Source organism: Saccostrea cucullata, unplaced genomic scaffold, assembly GCF_032062105.1.
Source record: "Saccostrea cucullata isolate Sc308-1 unplaced genomic scaffold, CSIRO_AGI_Scuc_v1 ctg8, whole genome shotgun sequence".
NCBI lineage: Eukaryota > Metazoa > Mollusca > Bivalvia > Ostreida > Ostreidae > Saccostrea > Saccostrea cuccullata.
In genome coordinates this window covers 916,596-940,251 of record NW_026940997.1, presented here as the reverse complement: position 1 = coordinate 940,251, position 23,656 = coordinate 916,596, and the positions used below count along the sequence as shown (strand labels likewise).

Here is a 23,656-nt window from a genome sequence, read left to right as displayed (position 1 = left end):
CCACCCCTTCCATTATGATCGATATAATGTACATGTTAAAATGTTCGTTTTAATGTTGACTGTCGCTTTATTTGTTTCTTTTTCTTTTGTAGAATGATATGGATTTCAGAAGTTAAACTAAAGACTGTGCTTTGTATACTGTATACAATTCTTTTAAGTGTGTTGCATTCGCACATGCGAGCTCATCCTATATAAAGTGTTTTTGACTGTTTTTATAAATAATGTATGTTCATTCAACCGGTGAATTTAGAACATAACAAAAGTAAAAGTTGCAATATAATCTTAAAAGAACGGATATGCACATTATGAATTAAACTAAATACCTGACTTAAAAATTAAAATATATTTTTTTTTAATATCTTTTATCATGTTTATGTACAAGTTTATGTTGGCTTACCTGTGACACGTCCCTGTAGAAGTCTGGGAAGCTGTCCTCCAGGAATCGTCCTAAACCATCCTGTCATTGTTGTCCCTGTGCTCCCAGCACCCAATCAATGTCCCTATCTAGGCTCATTGACACTCTGTCAAACCTGGTGCTGGAATTTATCGGATTTTAGTATAAACATTCATTAAAGTCAACCACTTTTCATTCTCCAGAACACTTCAATAATTCTTTTAAGTGATAATATTGACTTGGACTGCAGACATACAGAAATTATTGAGGACATTTTTTTCCTCTCTCCTATAAACGATATCACACTATTGACTTAAAAGACAAAAAATAAAGGCTTGGTAATGGTCTCAGATGGGTGTCTCTGGGAAATGGAATATTCAGTGGTTAAGCATGTTTAACAAGTGTACATAATATAATAACCTCTGGATACATTTAAAAATATTTATTGAAATACTCTATAAATAATCTTGCTGCAATTTCCTGTGCATTCAGTGCTTCCTGTCACTATATAACCCATATCCTACTATTCTCGCATGTTTAAGGATTTATATAGCGTAAGCATACTATGCAATGCACATGCCGGGGATCGAACTGACGACCATGAGATTGTCAGTCCGATGCCTTATCGATTACGCCATAGAGACGACCACTGATTGGTATAATTTTATTAAATATATAAACTTAATTTATACAATTGACACAAGAAGGAGAAAATAGACAAATATTATTTGAAAACAGTTATATTATTCTAAGGAACTTTAAATTAATGTGTACAACAAACTTTCAAACTAATTACATACAGATCGTTAAATGAACTGATTTTATTGGGTCATTAAAACGCTTTTTTATATGACGCTTGATTGAAATACAATGAGATACATAATCTAAAGATGTGTTGCTTTGGGACAATTTCCCAAAATAACTAAGCATGCAAACAATTTTAGCATGAATATTTTGAATTAGTTCTTGCAGGTGCGCTGTTTAAGCACCGATATTTTCAGGAAAAAGTCAAATAGATTGCCGCATAAATAATTACAATAGTCAGCATAATAATAACAATATTATGCATGTACTATAAAATAGTAGGCATTTGACATACCATGTGTCAAACCCTGCCTACTATTTAGGCATAGTACATGCATAATGCAACACTATTATATAATTATGCACATATATATAAATACAATGAGGACTTTGAAAATTTCAAACCTGTTTAGGTGAGGTCCATCCTTGACCTATTCTCTTCCCATGCATTGCAATATAAAATCACATTTAAGTTTTTCATTAGTGATGTAATACAGTATAAGTGGAAATTTTAGCGAGGATTTAATTTTGGCATTATTAGTGAGGGTGCTGAGATCGCTAAAATTGAATATCGCTAAAATTTAATTGGGTTCAATTTGTAATATTTTCTTAAGAGAACATTTCATAATCGCTAAAATTACTTATCGCTAAAAATAAAATACCAATTTCAAGGACAAATCGCTAAATTTGCGTCTTGCTAAAATTTCCACTTAAACGGTATCTCATGTCTGTTGGTAACTTATCTTCTGAGTAAAAAGGTATTTTATTCCCTTTCTTGATTCCCATTTTAGTTATCTGAAATGACACCAAAAAAAATTTCTTTAACACTGCTGCAAAAGTTTTATTTGATAAAAAGGGCTGAGAATATTTACAACTAGACACTGTTGATGATCATCTCAAAGAGCTTTTATTTTAACAAAAGATATTAGAATAAAATATCCTTTAATCAACAACACTCTTAAGTTAAGTAAATTTTCCAAGGGTCATATGAGGCAATAATGGAATAAAATGCTTTCTAAGAATTTAATTGCTATAAAATTGACCATCAACTTAAAAGCTTCAAGTTATTGAGTTAGGCAGAGCCAAAGAAAGAGAAAAATTTTATGTAACGAGGTTATCTGACCTTGACCTTTTACCTAAAAAACTGGTTTAAGGTCATCGCACACCCTATACCTATGGGCATTGAGCAAAACGGAGAGAAAATATGCTCTTACAAGGATTTTATCTACAGATTTTCTAACCTTGACTTTTGCTGAGAAGATTAGTCAAAGGTCATAGCACACCCTCTACCCTTGGTTACTGACTGTATGGGAAAAGCTGAGTCAGGTAAGGCCAATGGTAATATTTAGAATAAAATGTAAACCAGGCATACAATGATTTTTTTTCAAAAAGTTTTTATGACCTGGTAGGGCTGAAACGATACACCCCCTCCACAATACGATACATATTGCAATACTTGTGTCACAATTCAATTTTTTCGATACGATACATTTTAAAAAAGAAACAGATCATTGGGATAAAGAAAACATGTATTCAGATTCCAAAAGATGTATAAAAGGTGACAATACGAAAAGAAAACTCTTCTTGTGCTTCTGTCGATTGAAATAGCACATTGTCTGTGTCAATTCTAGCAGGAATATCCTGCTCTAAAACTTTCTCTGTCTTAATTTTCTCTCTCATGAGTGTCAAACTGTCAAAATGAGGACAAAGCTGATCATTTTAAGGGGTAATCTAATTTGATTATAAAACAAGAGGCCCATGGGCCACATCGCTCACCTGAGAAGCTTTGACCATTCTGTTCTTTACCGGATTTCCCCCTTGTTATACATAATGCATCCCCACCCTACCCCACTGATCATAATTTAGACATTTTGAAATCTATACTACCCCATGATCCTTCCATGGGCACATATGTTTCAGCTTTTTTTGCCCAGTGGTTCCTGAGAAGAAGATTTTCAAAGATTTTTCCTATATATTTCTATGTAAAACTTTAATTCCCTATAATGGCCCCTGCCCTTCCCCCGGGGGTCATGATTCCACAATTTAGAATTTACACTAACCCAGAATGCTTCCACATAAGCTTCACTTTTTCTGGCCCAGTGGTTCTTGAGAAGAAGATTTTCAAAGATTTTTTCTATATATTTCTACATAAAACTTTGATTCCCCATTGTGGCCCTGCCCTTCCCCCGGGGGTCATGATGTGAACAATTTAGAATCTACATTATACCAGGATGCTTCCACATAAGTTTCAGCTTTTCTGGCCCAGTGGTTCATGAGAAGAAGATTTTCAAAGATTTTTCCTATATATTTCTATGTAAAACTTTGATACCCCATTGTGGCCCTGCCCTTCCCCCGGGGGTCATGATTTGAACAATTTAGAATCTACACTATATCAGAATGCTTCCACATAAGTTTCAGCTTTTCTTGCCCAGTGGTTCTTGAGAAGAAGATTTTCAAAGATTTTTCCTATATATTTCTATGTAAAACTTTGATACCCCATTGTGGCCCCGCCCTTCCCGCGGGGGTCATGATTTGAACAATTTAGAATCTACACTATATCAGGATGCTTCCACATAAGTTTCAGCTTTTCTGGCCCAGTGGTTCTTGAGAAGAAGATTTTCAAAGATTTTTCCTATATATTTCTATATAAAACTTTGATTCCCCATTGTGGCCCCGCCCTTCCCCTGGGGGTTACTATTTGAACAATTTAGAATCTACATTATTCCAGGATGCTTCCACATAAGTTTCAGCTTTTCTGGCCCAGCGGTTCTTGAGAAGAAGATTTTCAAAGATTTTTCCTATATATTTCTATTTAAAACTTTGATACCCAATTGTGGCCCCGCCCTTCCCCAGGGGGTCGTGATGTGAACAATTTAGAATCTACACTATACCAGGATGCTTCCACATAAGTTTCAGCTTTTCTGGCCCAGTGGTTCTTGAGAAGAAGATTTTCAAAGATTTTTCCTATATATTTCTATGTAAAACTTTGATACCCCATTGTGGCCCCACAATAGCCCTTTTTATGGGGGTCATGATGTGAACAATTTAGAATTTACACTATACCAGGATGCTTCCACATAAGTTTCAGCTTTACTGGCCCAGTGGTTCTTGAGAAGAAGATTTTTTAATGATCCCACCCTGTTTTTGTCTTTCCTTGATTATCTCCCCTTGCGAGGGGATATGTGCCTTCATTTTAACAATTTAAATTTCCCTTCACCCAAGGATGCTTTGTAGCAAGTTTGTGTTTAAATTTTTTTTTCTTTTTATAAGCCCAGTGGTTCTTATTATTTTAGAAGAAGTCGAAAATGTGAAAAGTTTACATATATTCTCACTGCAATGTTACATGTATGTATTTTATCTTAATTTGTAAAATGTAAGAGCCAATAAAAAAAAAAAAAAAAAAAAAAAAAATATCCTGCTCTAAAACTTTCTCTGTCTTAATTTTCTCTCTCATGAGTGTCAAACTGTCAAAATGAGGACAAAGCTGATCATTTTAAGGGGTAATCTAATTTGATAATAAAAAAATGTATTGAATTGAAAATTGAGGAAGTGAATCAAATATTGAATTGAGGAATTATATTGAACAATATCGATATTTCGATGAATTGTTTCAGCCCTATGACCTGGATCTTTCATCCTCGAAAATAATAAAGGTCACTCCACACCTTAGATACCCAAAGGAACTCTTTTGAAAATGGTCTTAATTATCATTATATTTTAGGGTCATGGTTTTAATTCCTCTTTTCTCAAAGAGTGAAGATTTTTAAATCAGTGATTGGGAATTGCTTTCGCCACACGCCATAGTCGCATTGAAGTGAAAAATGGCACATTAGATCAATCAATGGTGTCACCAAGGTGCGCATTTAATTTTTAGCAATGTTATTTGGAAATATTTTGCGAAAGACTTTCGTCCTTGTTTTACTTTTGTTTTATTTGCAGTCAATTTTAAAACAACAGATCTAATTGGTTGAACCTGTCAAAATCTGCTTCCGGTTAAACGAAGCACTTACATTAGGTACATTACTTCATTTATTGTGGGGTAGGGTGGTGTTCTTTTCAAGTTGTGACCTAATTTAACACAAATTAATGATAAATTATATTCTATATGAGTTCCTATAAATTTGCTGCATTGCATATGTATAAAATAAGATTTAGTTACTGTACACAGGGTTATTTTCGACCCATGTTGTTTTCGCCCTTTCATATTTCGAAACAAGTTTGACCCATTTAAATTCGCCCAGAAAGATTTTTGTTGAAGATATAATACTGTTTACTTTGAATAAGCCCTGCTTTACATTTGCCCTCTTCCAACAAGGGTGAAAGGGTGGAAATAAAACAGGGGCGAAAATTTCCCTGTATACAGTAATTAAAAACTTGTTTTTTGTCTTTCATATTTGTTATTTTGTAATTTTTTAAAATGGCCCTTCAGTTTATATTGATGGCCAATCCATTTTCAAATGGCCTATTAAAAATGTTGACAGTTGCACCATATTCCCATTGACCATTTTGGCCTTCCCAATCACTGCTAATTACCACCATCTCTTTATCTTTACACAGTTTGACTAAGCCAGATTAAGCATCAGATATTGAAATAAATTGTAATTAGCAATTCGGAAAATACACGTCAATGTATTAACTATTTGGAGGGAAAAAAGTTTGCAGGTATTTCAAAAATTTTGAATGACTTTACTGGTCTCCAGAAAAATGTGTTAAAATGTAGTGTTGCTGAAGGCAACTTTAGTATATATGAGAGGGTTATTGATAAAAAAATTAAAAATTCAAGATTTTTGGCCTTTAAAGTTTTGGCCCCAAACTTGAATTCAGCTGTTAAAAGTTCAGTTAAAAACTTAGTTTCCAAACAAAGTTTTTAACCTATTTTTCTGAAAAATTAAGAAATATTGTTTATTCATTGAAAAAATCAACAAAAAATTATCATCAAAGAAGCGTTTGCAGTGTCATTTATTTTGGACTTTAATAACCATTTCTTCATGTAAATAAACCAACAAAATGCCATTAAAGCTGAATTATGATCTTTCAAAAATTACAGAAGCAATTAATTTTTTTAATTTATCTAAAAGAACGATTCACTTATCCTCATCTCTCAGCTGGTATGCTTGGAATAAAATGTTTAGAGGAAATCTCACGGGCAGATGCTAGACTAACCCTAGTAAGCAAATGTGCGAGGACTAACCCTAACCTCTCAGGTGGGTGCAAGACTAACCCTAATCAGTCGAAAAGTGTGCAGGATCATGACTAACCCTCATCAGTTGAGTGACGTAAATGTTACGTCATAGTTCAATGAGTGTGAGGATCTTGTGGATCTGGGGACCTGTAAAGTCTACCCAAAAATATGAACAAAATTTGAATATTGTCAGTATGCATACAAAGCATTTTAGTCCAATTTTCATGAATTGCATACACAGCATGTTGATACTGGACCTGGTTAGTATCAAAACCAGACCCAGCCCTTACATATCTCACTAGCTGCAGAACTGTAGCTCTCTGAAAAAATATATATCGGTATTGATAGACTGGAGAGCTACAGTGCTATCCATTGTAAAACCTGTATATTTATTGTGCACAAAGAGTTACGCTTAGTTCTGGATTAATTCTTCCAAAATTCTTACCTCAATTGCGTAAAAAGTAGATTTAAAAAAATCCTTACTCCTCTATGAAGTACTCTCGTAGTTTCCATCTGCATGAAGTGCGTTCGACCAAATTATCTTGCAAACCAAAAGGGCAGTATAAGTAGACAATATTTTCGATGATCTCAATTCCAGGACCAGGAGGGCTATTAACAACAATTATGAGGAATGTTTTGTTGTGGAAACAGTGAAAAAATATGTTAGGAACACAAGGTTAGTAATATTTTGAGATGACAGTTTAAAAACAATGAGAAATAAATCAAGCAACAGCACACTTTTTTGTGCGCAATAAATATACAGTTTTTACAATGGGTGGCACTGTAGCTCTCCAGTCTGTCAAAAAAATAATTTTGGAGATATATATACAGTTCTGCAGCTAATATCTCACTAGATACAACTGCAAACTAAGATGGATGACAACCAAGACTATATTGTATAGAGCTTTAAAATTGTAGGACTAGTCATTTTCATAAATTACAAACTGAGGTTGTTACAAAAATAGAAATATATCAATTGGACACGAATGCCTTGCCGGGTTGATTAGTAATGTTGCTTTGCAAAAGTGTATAAAGTTTGGTGAAAATCTTGAAAAGTTTCTAGAAACTGGGTTTAATTCACAATAAAAAATAAAGAATTATGTCTAGCATGGATAGGCAGTAGTAAAACAAGATGTGTTTGTGAAACACTATGCGCCCGGTGGCAACAAAAATCAAAAAAGCTATTTCTAGCATACTAGCATAGGTAACAGTCAAGGTCACAAGGTCATTGACCTTGGTGTCATTTGAAAGACCTTGATTTGTGGAGTACGCACACCAAATATGAAGTCTCTATCTTTCATGGTTCAAAAGTTATGGTGAAAAGTACGAAAAAGCTATTTTTAGCATATAGGTCACAGTCAAGGTCACCAGTTCATTGACCTTGGTGTCATTTGAAAGAACTTTATTAGTGTAGTATGCATACTAAATATGAAGTCTCCATCTTTCATGGTTCAAAAGTTATGGCAAAGGTTAAAGTTTGCAAAAAAGCTATTTTTAGCATATAGGTCACATTCAAGGTCACAAGGTCATTAATATTGGTGTCATTTGAAAGCACCTAATTAGTGCAGTATGCATACCAAATATGAAGTTTCTACCTTTCATCGTTCAAAAGTTATGGCGAAGGTTAAAGTTTGGGGACAAACAAACAAACAAACAAACAAACAGACAGACAGACAGACAGACAGGACAAAAACAATATACGCCTCGGATCTATCGATCCGGGCGCATAAATATACATGTATAATCTGTTCCTAGCAGATGAAAGCCTTTACGGTATTACCTCAGTTGGGTCTGAACTATTAATTCAACAATCTATGATACTGTTTTCATAATTTTGACAAAGAAATTTAATATTAAAGTGACATGCCTCACCGTGTCGTCTATACAGATATTATAAAGCTAAAGCGAAAGTTCTCCCATGTTTCCAAACGTGGATTGAAATTTGGCGCCAAATTTTACGCCTAACGGTAGTCGTAATATAAACTCCTCTAGTTGATCTTTTCCTTAATAATTAGGGTAACAACAAATAAAACATTCTTATGAAAATATTATTTTTTAAATAACTAACACTGTTTCATTTCCTTAACTTTGACAATTACGACATTAAATAAAACACTTTACGATAGTAAACAGAGCAGCGCGTATTCAAAACTTCCGGTGATTGATGCATGCAGAAACCCAAGTTAAAATAGTTTTAGATGCTTTTTCTTGTGTGATTTATATTTTTTCGCGAGGTATTTGTTCTTTTTTTTATTGTTTTGATTAATTCATTGAGCATCTACGGAGCCCTAGATAGGTATTGAGAAAGTAAACTGTGCCGACCACAGACGTTCAAACATGTTTCTTCAAGTTCGTGTAACAAAACCTTGTCTTGTGAATTAAGTTTATCAACTTTTCACTATATACTGACAACAAATAATTTTTCTACAGACATTAACTTCAAATAAGTAACACAATAATGAAATGCATATTTTGATTTAAGTTTGAACTGAAATTGAAGCTTTTATTTTTTAATATTACAGAACTGAAGGATCATAGAGAAGTGATAAACATTCCAATGGGGAAACACCGGTCAGGACATATTTGGTTTTAGGAAAGAAAAAGGAATAACAATGAATGCGTCAGTTCTAAGTATGAAAAGCCTTATTTTTCAATATTTCGAATACTTTTCAATTTTATCAATAAAATGACATTTGTTTGTTAGCTTTAACTTTTATGACAGTTGTTTGTGATTCATTCCAGTGTGTCGGTTTATTGATACCTTTATTTCATTTCTTGAAGATTTATTTTCCTAATTTTATGCATCTTCCTTCCCTTGGACTTGTCGCTGTTAATAAGTAGCTTCTTTTAAATCTGCTTCTTAAGTGCCAACTGCAAAGAAATGACCAAACTTTAATGAATCTGTCCTCTTATATAGAAGGTAACAAGATTACATTTTAGATAGAGAAGATTACAATTGGTTAAAATTCATTCCTGCTCCAAGAAATGGTAGGGTCATAAGCTGCATTGCTGTAACTCAATCATCTGAAAAAAATGGGGATTGACAACCAGAGACCTACAGTGTTAGAATTTTAAAAAAGTGTATATTTTACATGCACATAAAAAGTAACATTTTTTAAAATTCATTTCTCCATTTATTTAAGCTGCCATCTCAAAATTCTACCAATGAAGTGTTCCTAGCATATTCATTTACTTCTTTCACAACAAAGGATTTCCCAAAACTGTTGTTTATAACGCTCCATGGCATAAGACAATAGAAAATTTTGCCTCTATATACTTCCAATTTTGGTGGCAAGATAGTTCAGTTCAGCATGCTTTGCTTGGGTATGGCTCGTACCTATAGTTTTGCTATGAAAGTCATAAAAGAATATGTTAGTACACACACTAGGTAATATTTTGAATTGTTCAAACAATAAAAAATAAGAAAATTAAAGCACACTCATTTGTGAACGATAAATGTACATTTTTATAGGTGTATGGCACTTTAGCTCTTTTTCTATCCCATTTTTTCAGACCAACCAGCTACAGACTTGCAGCTTCTATTGTTATTGGAAAACAGAGGGGAGGAATCTTTCTTTTAAATTTTCTAGAGTGTCAAGATTACTACAAATGCAGACTTGTCGAAATTTTTTAATCGCTGTCAGACATTTGGTCTGACACCGTCGAATGTTTTGTCGGACCAGTCAAACTTTTGTCAGACCAGATACCATTACTTGTACGTTATTTTGATGCCGGTAAAATCATATGAATAACAGCATCAAAATGTCCTTTATTATTTTCAATAGCCTTCAATCTAACAAGTTTCCTTTCTTGGGATAGAGAGTCCTTAACATAGACATAAATGACATGATTTATGACTTTGTGATAACAAATTTACTTAGCTAGCGTCAACAAGCTGCATACACGTCCATTTTTTTCTGTGTTTGTGACCTTGAACTACGCATCCCGATCCCGACCTTTATTAAATTTGCATTACGCTCATTTTTTTTCAAACGGTCATCTGGACCGACGTTTTCTTAAATGTTATCGGTCCAGACAATTTTTTACCGGCCTTGCCGACAGGACCGACGGATTTCGACAAGTCTGCAAATGAGCATTGTGGACCAAATGCCACATGAGCCTCTTGTTTCTTTCATGTAGTTGTAGCAACACAAAAATAAAAATTAGATGCCACAGTGGCTGACATGCAAGTCCTCCCTATGTTTTCTTTTTTACTCCACTAAGTGAATTGGCAAGTAGTTATCTGGGACTGTGGGACTTAGAACCTTGAATTTGCCATACATTGTATACAAGATGATTTTAACAATAAATGTCGTTGGCTTTTTGTTTCAAAGATGATGAAATCAGCAGACTGCAGTCAGAAAACCGAATTCTACAGGAAGACCTTCGTCAGTGCCAGGTAAGCGTACACAGAATTTAGATCTCGTTGATCCGTAATTAAAGATGTTCATAAAGCTAATACTAAGTATATCAAAAAGGTCTGAAGAACTCATCTTTTGACATACATTACATGTATGCAGATTTGAGGATTTTGATTAAGTTCCAATAAGGATGAATCTTCTGCCTTTCTTTCAGAATGACAAAGACTTTGTTTGGTCTCTATGGAAAAAGTTGCAAGTTGCTAACCCAGATGTTACCCAGGCAATCAGCCTTGTTGTTCAGAGGTGAGTTAAGGCAACAAGTCTTCTTCAGAGGTGAGTTACTTAATGATTAGCCTTGTTCAGAGGTAAATTTCTAAAGGCAACCAGCCTTGTTGTTCAGAGATGAGTTTGTTAAGGCATTCAGACTTGTTGTTCAGAGATGAGTTTGTTAGGGCAATCAGCCTTGTTGTTCAGAGATGAGTTTGTTAGGGCAATCAGCCTTGTTCAGAGATGAGTTTGTTAGGGCAATCAGCCTTGTTGTTCAGAGATGAGTTTGTTAGGGCATTCAGACTTGTTGTTCAGAGATGAGTTTGTTAGGGCAATCAGCCTTGTTGGTGAGAGATGAGTTTGTTAGGGCAACCAGCCTTGTTGTTCAAAGATGAGTTTGTTAGGGCAATCAGCCTTGTTGTTCAGAGATGAGTTTGTTAGGGCAATCAGCTTTGTTGGTGAGAGATGAGTTTGTTAAGGCAACCAGCCTTGTTGTTCAGAGATGAGTTTGTTAGGGCAATCAGCCTTGTTGTTCAGAGATGAGTTTGTTAGGGCAATCAGCCTTGTTATTCAGAGGTGAGTTTGTTATTAAAGGCAATCGACCTTGTTATTCAGAGATGAGTTTGTTAGGGCAATCAGCCTTGTTGTTCAGAGATGAGTTTGTTAGGGCAATCAGCCTTGTTGTTCAGAGATGAGTTTGTTAGGGCAATCAGACTTGTTGTTCAGAGATGAGTTTGTTAGGGCAATCAGCCTTGTTGTTCAGAGATGAGTTTGTTAGGGCATTCAGACTTGTTGTTCAGAGATGAGTTTGTTAGGGCAGTCAGCCTTGTTGATGAGAGATGGTTTGTTAGGGCAATCAGACTTGTTGTTCAGAGATGAGTTTGTTAAAGCATTCAGACTTGTTGTTCAGAGATGAGTTTGTTAGGGCAATCAGCCTTGTTCAGAGATGAGTTTGTTAGGACAATCAGCTTTGTTGTTCAGAGATGAGTTTGTTAGGGCAATCAGCCTTGTTATTCAGAGGTGAGTTTGTTAAGGCAATCGACCTTGTTATTCAGAGGTGAGTTTGTTAATGCAATCAGCCCTGTTGTTCAGAGGTGAATTACTTAAGGTTGTTCAGAGAGGAGTTAATAAAGGTTGTTTAGAAGTAAAATACTTAAGGCAACCAGTCTTGTTGTTCAGAGATGAGTTTGTTAGGGCAATCAGCCTTGTTGGTGAGAGATGAGTTTGTTAGGGCAACCAGCCTTGTTGTTCAGAGATGAGTTACTTAAGGCAACTAGTCTTGTTTAGAAGTGATTATTGCTAGTTATGTGTTGGTATAGTCACAATGAACTCAGTAGATGTTTATTTTTTTTCTTAGGCAAAGAGGTCATATAATTTTACTTACATTTAACAATTTATGTTTTTCACATTTTCATTTTACCCTAAATTGGAAAAAAATGTTGTTTAGAAATTTCAAAGCAATGACATAAGCAGAATTGTTGGTCTCCTACAATAGATTATAAGTCTGTCTTGAGGTACAGAATTGCCTGACAATGTGAAATAAGAAGGAGTTACTGTTTCCATAAAAAATTCACATCCCAAAGAAGATTAATTAGAAAACGTGAGACAAGAAATAGATACCCGTCAGATGACATGTGCTGACTGCCATCTTCTTACACGTCCGCCCTTCGTCTTGGGACACACAGCTCTTTTATCAGATTATCCTGTTTCGTGGTAATTTGATTTTTATGTCATTTTCATGTTTTATTGAAACTTGTTGGAGAATGGGAATGTTTTATTACATTTAAAGAAATCTAAAATGTAGGAGATGTTGGTGTATTGATTGCAGAGTGATTGCATGCAAGATTGTCTTTGATTTAAGTCCTGGTGATGTATATTGTATTGGGTCAAGTTTGACACATTGTTGGTATCTATATTTGGATCAGAAATGTCTCTCTTAACATTTTGTTAATGTTTTCACTCACAAGACAATGTCATTCTTTCATAGTGAGAAAGTGTGATAACAAACCATATATTTTTGTTCTGTTTAATGGTAAAATGTATTCATAAATCCAACAACTTTGACTTTTATCATAGAATAAGTTTCATATATTTATTGTCATAGGGTTCCTAGTAAAGGAGGCATTCTAATCTGAAATTTGTACTTATATTTTGGTCATGTAGAGGTTATATGGTAGATGCAAGGTTTTTCTTGGAATGGAAATTAGCAATTACAGTTACTAGTATTTTATCATTTATTCACCTTTAAGAAAAGGAAAGAAACACATTTAATATAATGAATTATTTGGTTTAAATATTAAAAATGGTCTATTCTAAAAATTTTAAGGGAAAAAGAGAAGGCTGAAGTCAAAGACAGGAAAGTGCTTGAGGTCTTACAGATGAAAGATGACAAAATAGAAGAGTTACAAACACTTTTGACACACAGATCCAGAGAACTAGGAGAGATAGCTTCATTGTAAGTGGAGTTTAGTCTTACTATTTTTTTTTTTTTTGTATATGCACTAAGTGTATATAATTTTAATACAAGGGTTTTACTTAACCATACCATACAGATAGATCAATTTCTTTTATCTTTTTAACAGAAAGTTGGACCACCAAGAGGAATTTCGAAGGTTTCAGAAAGAAATTGACCAGTTACGAGATCAGAACGCAGCACTTGAGATGCAGGTAAAACTTATTGATCCACAGCACACAGCAGCATAAGTACACTTCTTCAACAACAATTTTTAAACAATATACCATAGTTACAAGCTTAGTGTACTCGAATACATGAAAATGTTTCCTGAAAGAAGGAAGCTGGAAATGATGCCATAAAAATATCATATGCATACATTTGTACATTTGCATGTAAAACTTTTATGTGCATAATGTTGAAGCAATTTAGGAAACAGTTATGTGCATAATTCACGGTTGTGTTTTCATGTTCTATATCAATTCAGTCTGGGAATGTATTGGTTGTTTATAATTTGATGATAAACAATAATGTAGACAGAACATTTAACTTTTACCAGTTCTGGGTGAATGACTTAAGCTTTAGCTGGAACTGAAAACATGTGATGGATAAATCACATGTAAGTAGAAAGGAAAAGCACAGGGATTAGAAAAGCGTAATTAGAAAATGTATGCAATAAAACTATAAATTGGAAATCAAATTCATATTAAGTTTAATATATTGATGTTGACTTGAAAATACTATGCCAAGGTGGAATGGAGTAAGTTTTTTACTTGTCTGAAAATGTCAAAACCTTAACATTGAACATACAAAAAAAATGATAACAAGACTATTGTTTGACTAAAGCTTTGGACTATTTTACTAAGCTATCCGTCTGGTAAAAATGTCATCCCTAATAAATAAAGAAAAACTGCATCAAATCACTTAAAATTTTCCTTCATCCGAGAAAAAATTAGAGGCTAAAGTATCTATTGGATGCTACTGCTTTATGACATCTCTTATGGTCAATGACTCTAATAACAGCGGGAAGTATTTTTCTCTAGATTTGTCATTGGGATTAGCATTAAACCAATAATGGCTATATAACTAATAAAGAGGCTCATAACATTTTATGATGACATTAAGTTTGTTGTCTTATTTTCAGTCTATTTCCAGACTTTTATTTCAAGTTGTCACACTGACTATATTGATAGGGAAGAGAAGGGATGCTCTGCAATAATCAATTGTCCTGGGTTTTATCCTTCATGGTTGTAAGATCCTGAATTTTTTAATAAAAAAAACTCTGCTGTAATGGCCAGAATAAAAACACTGCTTTCTGGTTATGATGACATAAAATGTCACAATTGTTTTGTTAATGTAGCAATTTATTGAATTTCAAATTGTCATTTGGTTAAGAACGTAGTATTTACAAAGTGATAAGATTTGGCAAACCCTCCCAGATTTTAGAATTGCTACAATAAATATCCATTATGGAAGTCAGTAATTCTGAGTGAGAAAAAAATTTAATGCTTTGAATTTGTAATGAAGGGAAAAAAATCACTTCTAATAAGACTTGATATTTATAAGTTTTAGTAAATTAAAATGCACCAATGTGATGTTCCTTTTATCTTGATGGATATTGGTGAAAGGATCCAGTATTTATAATGATCCATATTTAATTTCAACTTTCAGAAGATCAGAGTAAGCCTTTGTGTACAAGTGGTGTTTGTGCCACTGACTCTGTATATTTTACAGAGAGAGTGTCTTGTTTGATCCCTAGATTTAATTACACCTACTCACTGATTATTTTCTGAGCACTTTCACTGCTAGCATAATATGGCTGTCCAGATATTTACACTACACATCTAGTCTTAGCTTTGACATTTGTAAACAGTGGGTCATCAGCTGATTAGCCCCAGGGGGGAATCCATAACGAAATCAACATTTTGGTGCTAGAAGTCCATCACGTCTATCTATCACTGAATGTTACAGATAAAGATTCTGATGCTGAAAGGGGACAATCTAGCTGATGCTATCACAGCAGTAGTGCTGGTATTGAGTTTTTTCCCCCAAGGAGAGGGGGTGCAGTCAGTTCCAGGGATAATAGGAAAGGTGACTAAGTTGTCACACCTGTATTTCTGACAATTCTTTCTTCTTCCTTGGGTGGATATGGATAAAAGAGTACTAATTTAACAGTAAAGTGTAGATTAGCTAAATGGTGTTAAAAAGGGGGACAGTCAGATTATCTTTTAAATTTCCTTTGCACTAATTTTTGGCAGAATAGATATAAGTTTCCTCAGTCCCCTACTTATAGGGCTTAATAACCAAAATTATGTATTTTATCAAGAAAACTCTTCATGAAATATAAACACACCAACACAGAATTAGGGAGGGAGTGTGTAAAAAAAAAAATTGTAAGGGATGGGTGGGTGCTGAATGCACAAATAACAAATTTTACCTTAGTCATATTTCCATTCTTCTGGTAAATAAAACAAGACAAACAAAAATCAATAGCCAGTGTAAATGAAATTAGCAAGTTTATTTTTTTAAATATTCATATTTATTGGGTAAAATGTAGAAAGTTTAGTACTCAGGTAGGTAATGGGGGCGGTGTAGATCGAGACCTAGAGCATACCACATGGCCTTCCTTGGGGACCAACATTTGATGCCAAAGTCACAAACGACATTTATCAATGTCACTCTGAATAGATATACATAAACATTTAAAGCAGAAAATATATTCTATTTCCTGGAAATTCAATGGGGACTTAGACATAAGAGAGGGAGAAAATTAGGGAAAGTAAAAATTCCTTTGGAATCATTTCATGTCCAGCTTATCATGAAGGGAGGTTTGTTTGATGTCATTTTTTTGACTGTCAACTTCAATTTGTTTGATTGGCCATCAGCGGTCTCCTCAGAGGAAACATGTGGACCAGAATGTCCTTGTATATTTCATGTTTGGGGGACATAAGGTTGAAGTGCGTAAAATTTGCACATAAACTTAAATAATTGCATTTTATGTTCTATTTGTTTCATGTTGATTTAATTTGCTAGAAATGAGATGGGGCTAATTAGAAGTTCTCAGCAGTGTGTCTGGACTGGGGGGACAGAAGCATATCACACAACTGTTGATGGCTGCCCTGATAAACCAGCGAGACATAGCAACCCACAAATATCATATTTTATTGCAGTGCAATGTCAAATATGCAGCATACAGTTTCAAAATAATGCATTGGAGGTTAAAATATTTTTTTCTGATCACTTTGCAATGATTATCTTAAATTTAAACTCTGTGATATTTATAGTACATGTTCATCCCACCATAGATACAGTCTGTTATAATGGCATCAAAAAAAAAAGTAATGATACAGTCTAACACTGATTGGTCATTTTATGCCTAGCGTCAAAAATTATACAAATTAATTAATTGATGATTTATTGGACAGAATTAAAATTTGTCATTACATGGCAACAATGCGTGAAATTCAAATTGTTTTTGTAGAGTTGTATATAAAAAGCACACAAGTGGGAAATGTAATTTTGTCAAGATGTGTCCTAAAATGAAATGTACACTGTCACAATAAAAACATGAGTCACAAGAAAAAAAAATCTAATTTTACAGTAGAAATCAAAATCTGTGGCTTTTGAGGGTGACAAGTCTCAAATCATGTATGACAAACACAAATCCCCGCTGCATGCCTCTAATTGAGCAAATCAACATGGGTGACAAATTGTAATCATAAATGTTACGACAAATTACTGCAAATGAAACGTGAATAATTCAAGTATTCTTCGGTTGGAAGGCTGTGGGATTAGCTGGAGGAGAGAGGGGTCCTTATTGTATAGAATTTCCAAGATTGATTTAACACCGAGGACAAATTGTTCTGCAAGATTGATAATTCATTTGTAAAGGCAGTGGAAATCATCCCCGGAAATTCCTGTCTCTGATTATTGCTTTTTCTTATTTGTCTCCTCCGTATTTGGTGACCTGTGGTTTTGTTATGATAATACTTCAATCTAGACAATTCAAGTGGGGGACAAATTCTCTCCGTTAGAGATTTCCATTTCAGAAGAGATGATACTTGTGTAATATTTCAGATTAAATGATAAATTTTAGAGAAAAAAAAGATATAAATAAAATTGAAAAATAATTTAAGATACAAGAAAAAGAGTGCTTGCAGGAATTGAAGGAGAATCCGTTACAATGACTTTAAATGAAAATATTTCTAGGTATTTACCATAGTAAATAAAATATTAATAATTGCTTCCACTAAAATGTAAATTGTATGGAGGTTTTAAACTAAAAATAGCAGTTTTTAAATATAATATATTTATTTCTGATCGTTCAGAGGAGATCAGTTGCTAATTAGCTAATTAGTACATTGTTAATAACCAGAAGTTTTGCGATACACATTTCATAAAATTATACTGTATTAAAATCAGCTTTTATTTTTGTTTGAGAAATATGCGCAAGTTAAGTGACTTTCTTTAATTAAAAATAGTTCATCATGAAGTCATTATTCTGTATTAATGTAGAATTTTTCCCAGTTATTACATGTAATATTCTTGCTATTTGATCCTTGAAATGTGGAATAATGATTTCTGTATTATTTTATTGTGTACTGGTAATCTATTCAAATTTTAATCCCAAAGAAAAAGGATTTGATTTTTATGTCCCTTTCCCCAGTGATAGAGAGGGGCATATTGCTTTGCACATTTGTCAGTCTCTTACTCCATAGACCAAGTGTGTCAACACAACGTTCAGTGAAACTTTTTGTTGATAGATATTAAATTTGGTATACTTGTACCACTTGAAAAGAGAATGACCCCTCTTATTTTGTGAGCAAAAGGGAGAAACTACTCCAGACATAGGAATATCTTGACAGTTCAATGACTTGAGAACCGTTTGCTTGACAAACATCACACTTAGAGCACTGGTTTTCATATTTCACTTGTATATTCCTTGTAACAAGACCATTTTTATCTCTTGTTATTGACCTTTGACCTTCATTTGAAAAACATGGACTTTGGCCAGGAGCTGCCATACACGAACATAAGTGTTTCACATACATTTCTTGTTTTATATATTGCTATACAACGTATATATGTTTCTCAAACATTTCTTGTTTTAACCAGTGATGCGGCCACAAAAGGGAGTCAAGTTTTAAGATTACATCTGAACTTTGGTACACCCTGTTTTTCTAACACTGATATATTTCTAATACCTTGGATCCCATGTAAGTCCAACCCCTTACTATTTATAAGTATTTTCCTGGATATCTCAAATCCTCAGATATTTCAATTTCTTTTCTCAGTCCCATTGCGTTTGAGAAAACAAGACTTGACTCTATAGGGGAATAAATATTTCAACAATTTTCTTCTTAGCAAACTGTTCATGGTAGCTCAGTTGGTAGAGTGCTTGCTCCATGATCGGGAGGTCCTGATTTCCAATCTCGCGACTGATAAAAAATGGATAGCACCTGTTCCTTTGCATTGCACTCGGCACTTTGAAGTGAAAGTTGCGGGTCCTTCGAATGGGACCTTAAAATCTGAGGCCCTGTGTCACAGCAGGCAATGGCACAATAAAGATCCCTCACTGCTTAATGGCCCTGAGTGCCAAGTAAAGGTCAAAACCTGAAGCCCTTCACTAGTATATGATGATGTCTCCATATGAGTTAAAAAATCTTGAAAGGGACATAAAACAACATGCAATTAATCCAATCTTCTAAGTAACTATAGGGCTAAATGTTATAACTTATATTAAAGTATTTTCATAACTGTAAATGTAATTTTAAGTTATTTATGTTAATTAATTCTGATCATAGTTCCTAAGACATGGATTGGCCCATTATGCCTAATATGGTCCAAAAATTTTACAAAGGGAATGTAAAAAAAATTATATAATTTAAAAAATAAAATAAAATGCTTTTAAAATATATTTTCAAATCAAGGAAGGTATAGAATTTAATTTGTTTTTAGCAGGGATCATGTGGAATGAAACATCATGGTTATACAGACTGGTGATATTAGAAATGTCCTTTTCTCAATGATTCAGGGCTACATGAATTCAGAGTGAAATGCAGCAGCCTTATTTTGTGCAGGCTCAACTTTTTCAATCCTCTAAATGACAAATTTTAAAAATTATAATCATCAAGAAGAATATATTTCAATAACTAGAATTTCTAAATACATGTGCCAAGACTCATAAAAAAAAAATTTGTTTTCGAATTGAACTTTCATCATTGCATAAGTTTATGGTAAACATGTTTACCGCTTTTAGTCATAACCAGTGACAAATAATAGAAGTCTAATTTGCACTTGTTAATTTCATTTAAGAGTTTTCCCCTGTTTTTTACAGCTGCGAGCACGGGGTGTTGTTTTCACCCCTCCTCCACGATTTTCGTGGAAGGTAACACAAGTTTGCTGTGTAATTGTTATGGTTATATGTTATGGTGAAGGTTAAAAAATTACTGAATTTTTATGAATTAACATTGAAATTATTTATTCATTACAGATTTGTTTTAATGCTGTTTTTACATTTAATCATTATAGTTGATGGAGATTGTTACATTCTTGTACTTAAATTTACCATAAAATGTAAAATTATTGTTTTACCCATATGATGAAAAAAGTTACATTTTATTACATTACAAATTTATTGTCATTATTGCTAAGAAAAATAAATATATTTTACAGATGAGAAGTGTTGAAGTACGAGAAAAAAGTTCAGGAGACTTGCATCGAAATACAGTGGAGAATCTATCTCAGGACAAAAGTGGTACTTGTAGATTCTGATATAAATAGGATAGGATAAAGAATGATGGAATTTGGATTTTTGGGATACATGTATTATCACTGATTCAAAATCCAAATGGGACAAAAATTTAAGTGGTTGCTTCAAATTAATCAATAATTAACAAAGTCTTCAAAGTTACAGAGAGTAATATGCCATTGAGTTTCTGGACATCTTTGTTTGTCCTAGCTGATAAAATTTAATTACCTCTGTGGCACTTTTAATATACATGTACATTTTTAGTAATGCTGATAACCAATATTGATGATCAGTAAAGCCACACATTTACTATTAACACTATTCTAACATTCATCTCAAATCAGATTTAGAACAAAAATGTCGCAAGATGTCGACAGAGATAGAAGTAGTCAGGGCAGAGAAGGAGAGTATAATCGCCCAGAAGGTATCACTGGAAAACAAGGTCAGACAACTGGATCGCGACATTGAGGAGAAAGTGGAGAAATTTGAGGGCATTATCAGAGAGGTGAATGGAAAATCTCCATTGATATTTAACATATCATGATAATTAGCCTTTTTACTTTACTTTGTGTAACATGTGTACAGAATTTTGACTGTATGATCCAAATTTGAGTTTATTCAGTTTGTGATAAATTAAAAATTAAGATAGTTTGATGCCCTGAATGCATTAGAAGCAAAAATATGGTCAGAATTATGTACATGTATATGTTTCCTTATGTAAAGACAATGTATTCCCTTTTTCAGTTAGGAGAAGCCAAAAAATTACTTCAACAGTATGACATAAAAACACAAAAATTAACAAAGGAAAATGAATTCAAGAACAAGGAATTGGAAACTGTCAGGTAAGGTTTTCCTTTATATGAAAACTATTATTACCAGGATATAATATAGTTTTAGCCAGAATCGCAGTAGTTTTCTCTATTGTATTTAATGGTGTGACTGTTATGGAAATTAAATTGATTTGATTAGATCTGTGTCTTTGAATTCAACAGAAAAGAGTTGTCAGAATTATGGAACAGTCACAATCAGCTAACAGAACACTCGAGTCAACAGGCAGACCTCATCAGACAGCTACAGAGCCTACAACAGGACACACAAAAAAGTAGGTCACAGAACACAAAAAAGTAGGTCAGAATACTGAAAATAGGTCACAGAACAATGAAAAATAGGTCACAGAACAATGAAAAATAGGTCACAGAACAATGAAAATATGTCACAAAACAATGAAAAATAGGTCACAAAAAACTAGGTCACAGAACACAGAAAACTAGGTCATGGAACACAGTAAACTACAGCATGGAACACAGAAAAATAGGTCACAGAACACTGAAAATAGGTCATAGAACACAGAAAACTAGGTCACAGCATACAGAAAAGAAGCTCACAGAAGATTAGGGAAATTTCTTAACAAAATCTTTTATTGCTTATGTGACTCAAACAATTGTCTGAGTATACATATAATTCTATCATTTATTTTCTATAGACCCTTTTCCTATGACATATTTTGTCTAGGAGTTATTCCCCTTAGCCGCCATCTTGTAGGGCAACATTCCCAGATCCCTTCATTATTCAACCAAGTTCAATTTGTTATACTGGTTACTGAGGTAAAGATAATGCTATTTTTCTTATGAATATATGTTAGTTGAAGCATCTATTAATTCATGATTATAATATTGTGAGTATTTTCCCCCATATATTTCTTGCATGCATGTTTAAAATTGGTTGCTCAAAGAGGTAAATTCACTACTTTGTCCTACAAGATGGCGGCTAAGGGGAATAACTCCTAGGCAAAATATGTCACAGGAAAAGGGTCTATTGTGTTATACGTGTACTACCAGTTTATACTGTCTACTTCTTATCAACTTTTACAATACATGTATATACTTATAGCATTTCATTTAAACTGTCTATACATGTAAATGTACAAGATCTAGTTACTGTATAGGGGATAAATTTCACGGGTTGTAATTTTCACGTTTTTCCCCCATCTGACACGATCGCGGTTTCTTGAATTCGCGGAATTGGTACATGATAAAAGTTACCTCCCTTGTCTATATCCGTTTATCCATACCATAGCTACATGTAAACGATATTAATAATCAGTGTTATGACTTTATTTCACGAACAACGGGGTAGATTTAAATAAAGTAAGTAGATTTGATATAATAAAAAATTGACGATTAATTAAAACAAGTGCAGTTATCAAAAGTCCTTGACTCTAAACATCAAATGTCTTTCCTATATGCTATTACAATGAGTGTGTGTACACCCTAAGATCTTCGATACAACGCAAAGAAAAAGCACTGGACCAGGACGGTAATAAATGTTTTAATATTGGAAAAGGTCGACGAAATATCCTTCCACATCTTCAGTAAGTTCTATAGTTATTTGAATGATTTTTTAATACCAAAATATCGACAAAAACTCGTATGCATGCATGATAATGCAGTAACACACAGACAAATACACGTGGTAACATTAGTTATGCACGGATAATCAAAACCCATGACCCATGTGTTTTGATTGATGAAACATGTAGCGCTGGCTATTAAAACAGCTTGTTTAACAAATACAGGTTATTATCTGCTGAATTGAATTTAAGTTAAGCGTGATAATTAAATTAATTGAATGACGAGTTCTACTCGTAATTTACCGGCCGAAATGACCATGTACTTCGCGTACATGTATGTAGCCCTATCGTTGTCTATTTTCAAATTTCCAAATAAAACCTGGAGATTATTGAAAATTTATTCACTGTTTCTTGAATTCACGGATTTATTAACACCGTGAATATAGCGAATATTAACACCGCGAGTTATTTTCCCCCTATACAGTATTGTTGTTCTTAATATCGATACATTCTGAAAAGAAGATATGTAACAAACATCTTTGCTTTTAACTGAAAACCTCCAATGAAAATGTAACACATTCTGTTGGCAATATTTAGTGTTGAAGAATCAAGAAGATGCCTATAGCATGGAGACCAATTCATTACAAGATGTAAGTAGTTGATCAATTACTCAAGTATATAAAACTCTGTGTGCATTTTATAATATTCATCCAGCCACTGAAATACTGCCTTCAATTCATGGTTTTTTTTTTTTTTATGAAAGTGTGTAAAAATCAGTTATTTTCTTGTCTGAATTTGATCCCCCCCCCTTCATAAAAATCCAACAAATTTAATTTAAAAAGGACTTTGAAAATTTAGTTGATTTTTTTATTTGATTAAATCTATTCCAGATGTACAAAGATTTGACCAATAGATATGAAGCAGCTAAAAAAGCTCAGTCTGAAATGCGACAGGAAGTCCACAACCTCAGGAAGGTAAGTGTAAAATCTCAGTCTGAGATGTGACGGGAAGTCCACAACCTCAGGAAGGTAAGTGTAAAATCTCAGTCTGAGATGTGACGGGAAGTCCACAACCTCAGAAAGGTAAGTGTAAAAT

At 33.6% G+C, this 23,656-nt stretch overlaps 2 protein-coding genes across 6 annotated transcripts in view; one reads left to right on the top strand and one right to left on the bottom strand.

Annotated features, from left to right (window-relative positions):
- LOC134256841 (zinc finger protein basonuclin-2-like) overlaps window positions 1-779 on the bottom strand; it is a 45,374-nt gene extending 44,595 nt beyond the window's left edge. The window contains exon 1 of the mRNA XM_062739507.1: window positions 398-779. The gene's annotated coding sequence lies outside the window, so the exon portion shown is untranslated. The remainder of the gene's footprint in view (window positions 1-397) is intronic.
- Window positions 780-8,500: 7,721 nt separating this feature from the next.
- The window catches only part of LOC134256855 (centlein-like), a 39,963-nt gene continuing 24,807 nt past the window's right edge, over window positions 8,501-23,656 (top strand). For 2 of the 5 annotated variants that reach the window (XM_062739526.1, XM_062739524.1), the window contains exons 1-13: window positions 8,526-8,614; window positions 8,903-9,011; window positions 10,715-10,779; window positions 10,956-11,044; window positions 13,335-13,463; window positions 13,591-13,675; window positions 19,798-19,848; window positions 20,136-20,217; window positions 20,556-20,716; window positions 20,956-21,053; window positions 21,204-21,313; window positions 23,159-23,211; window positions 23,452-23,535. In XM_062739526.1, coding sequence (XP_062595510.1) covers window positions 8,993-9,011; window positions 10,715-10,779; window positions 10,956-11,044; window positions 13,335-13,463; window positions 13,591-13,675; window positions 19,798-19,848; window positions 20,136-20,217; window positions 20,556-20,716; window positions 20,956-21,053; window positions 21,204-21,313; window positions 23,159-23,211; window positions 23,452-23,535 — 1,026 coding nt within the window. In that variant the 5' untranslated portion in view covers window positions 8,526-8,614; window positions 8,903-8,992. Of the gene's footprint in view, window positions 8,615-8,902; window positions 9,012-10,714; window positions 10,780-10,955; window positions 11,045-13,334; window positions 13,464-13,590; window positions 13,676-19,797; window positions 19,849-20,135; window positions 20,218-20,555; window positions 20,717-20,955; window positions 21,054-21,203; window positions 21,314-23,158; window positions 23,212-23,451; window positions 23,536-23,656 lie in introns of all 5 variants that reach the window. The other 3 variants (XM_062739525.1, XM_062739528.1, XM_062739527.1) reach the window with 3 other exon arrangements.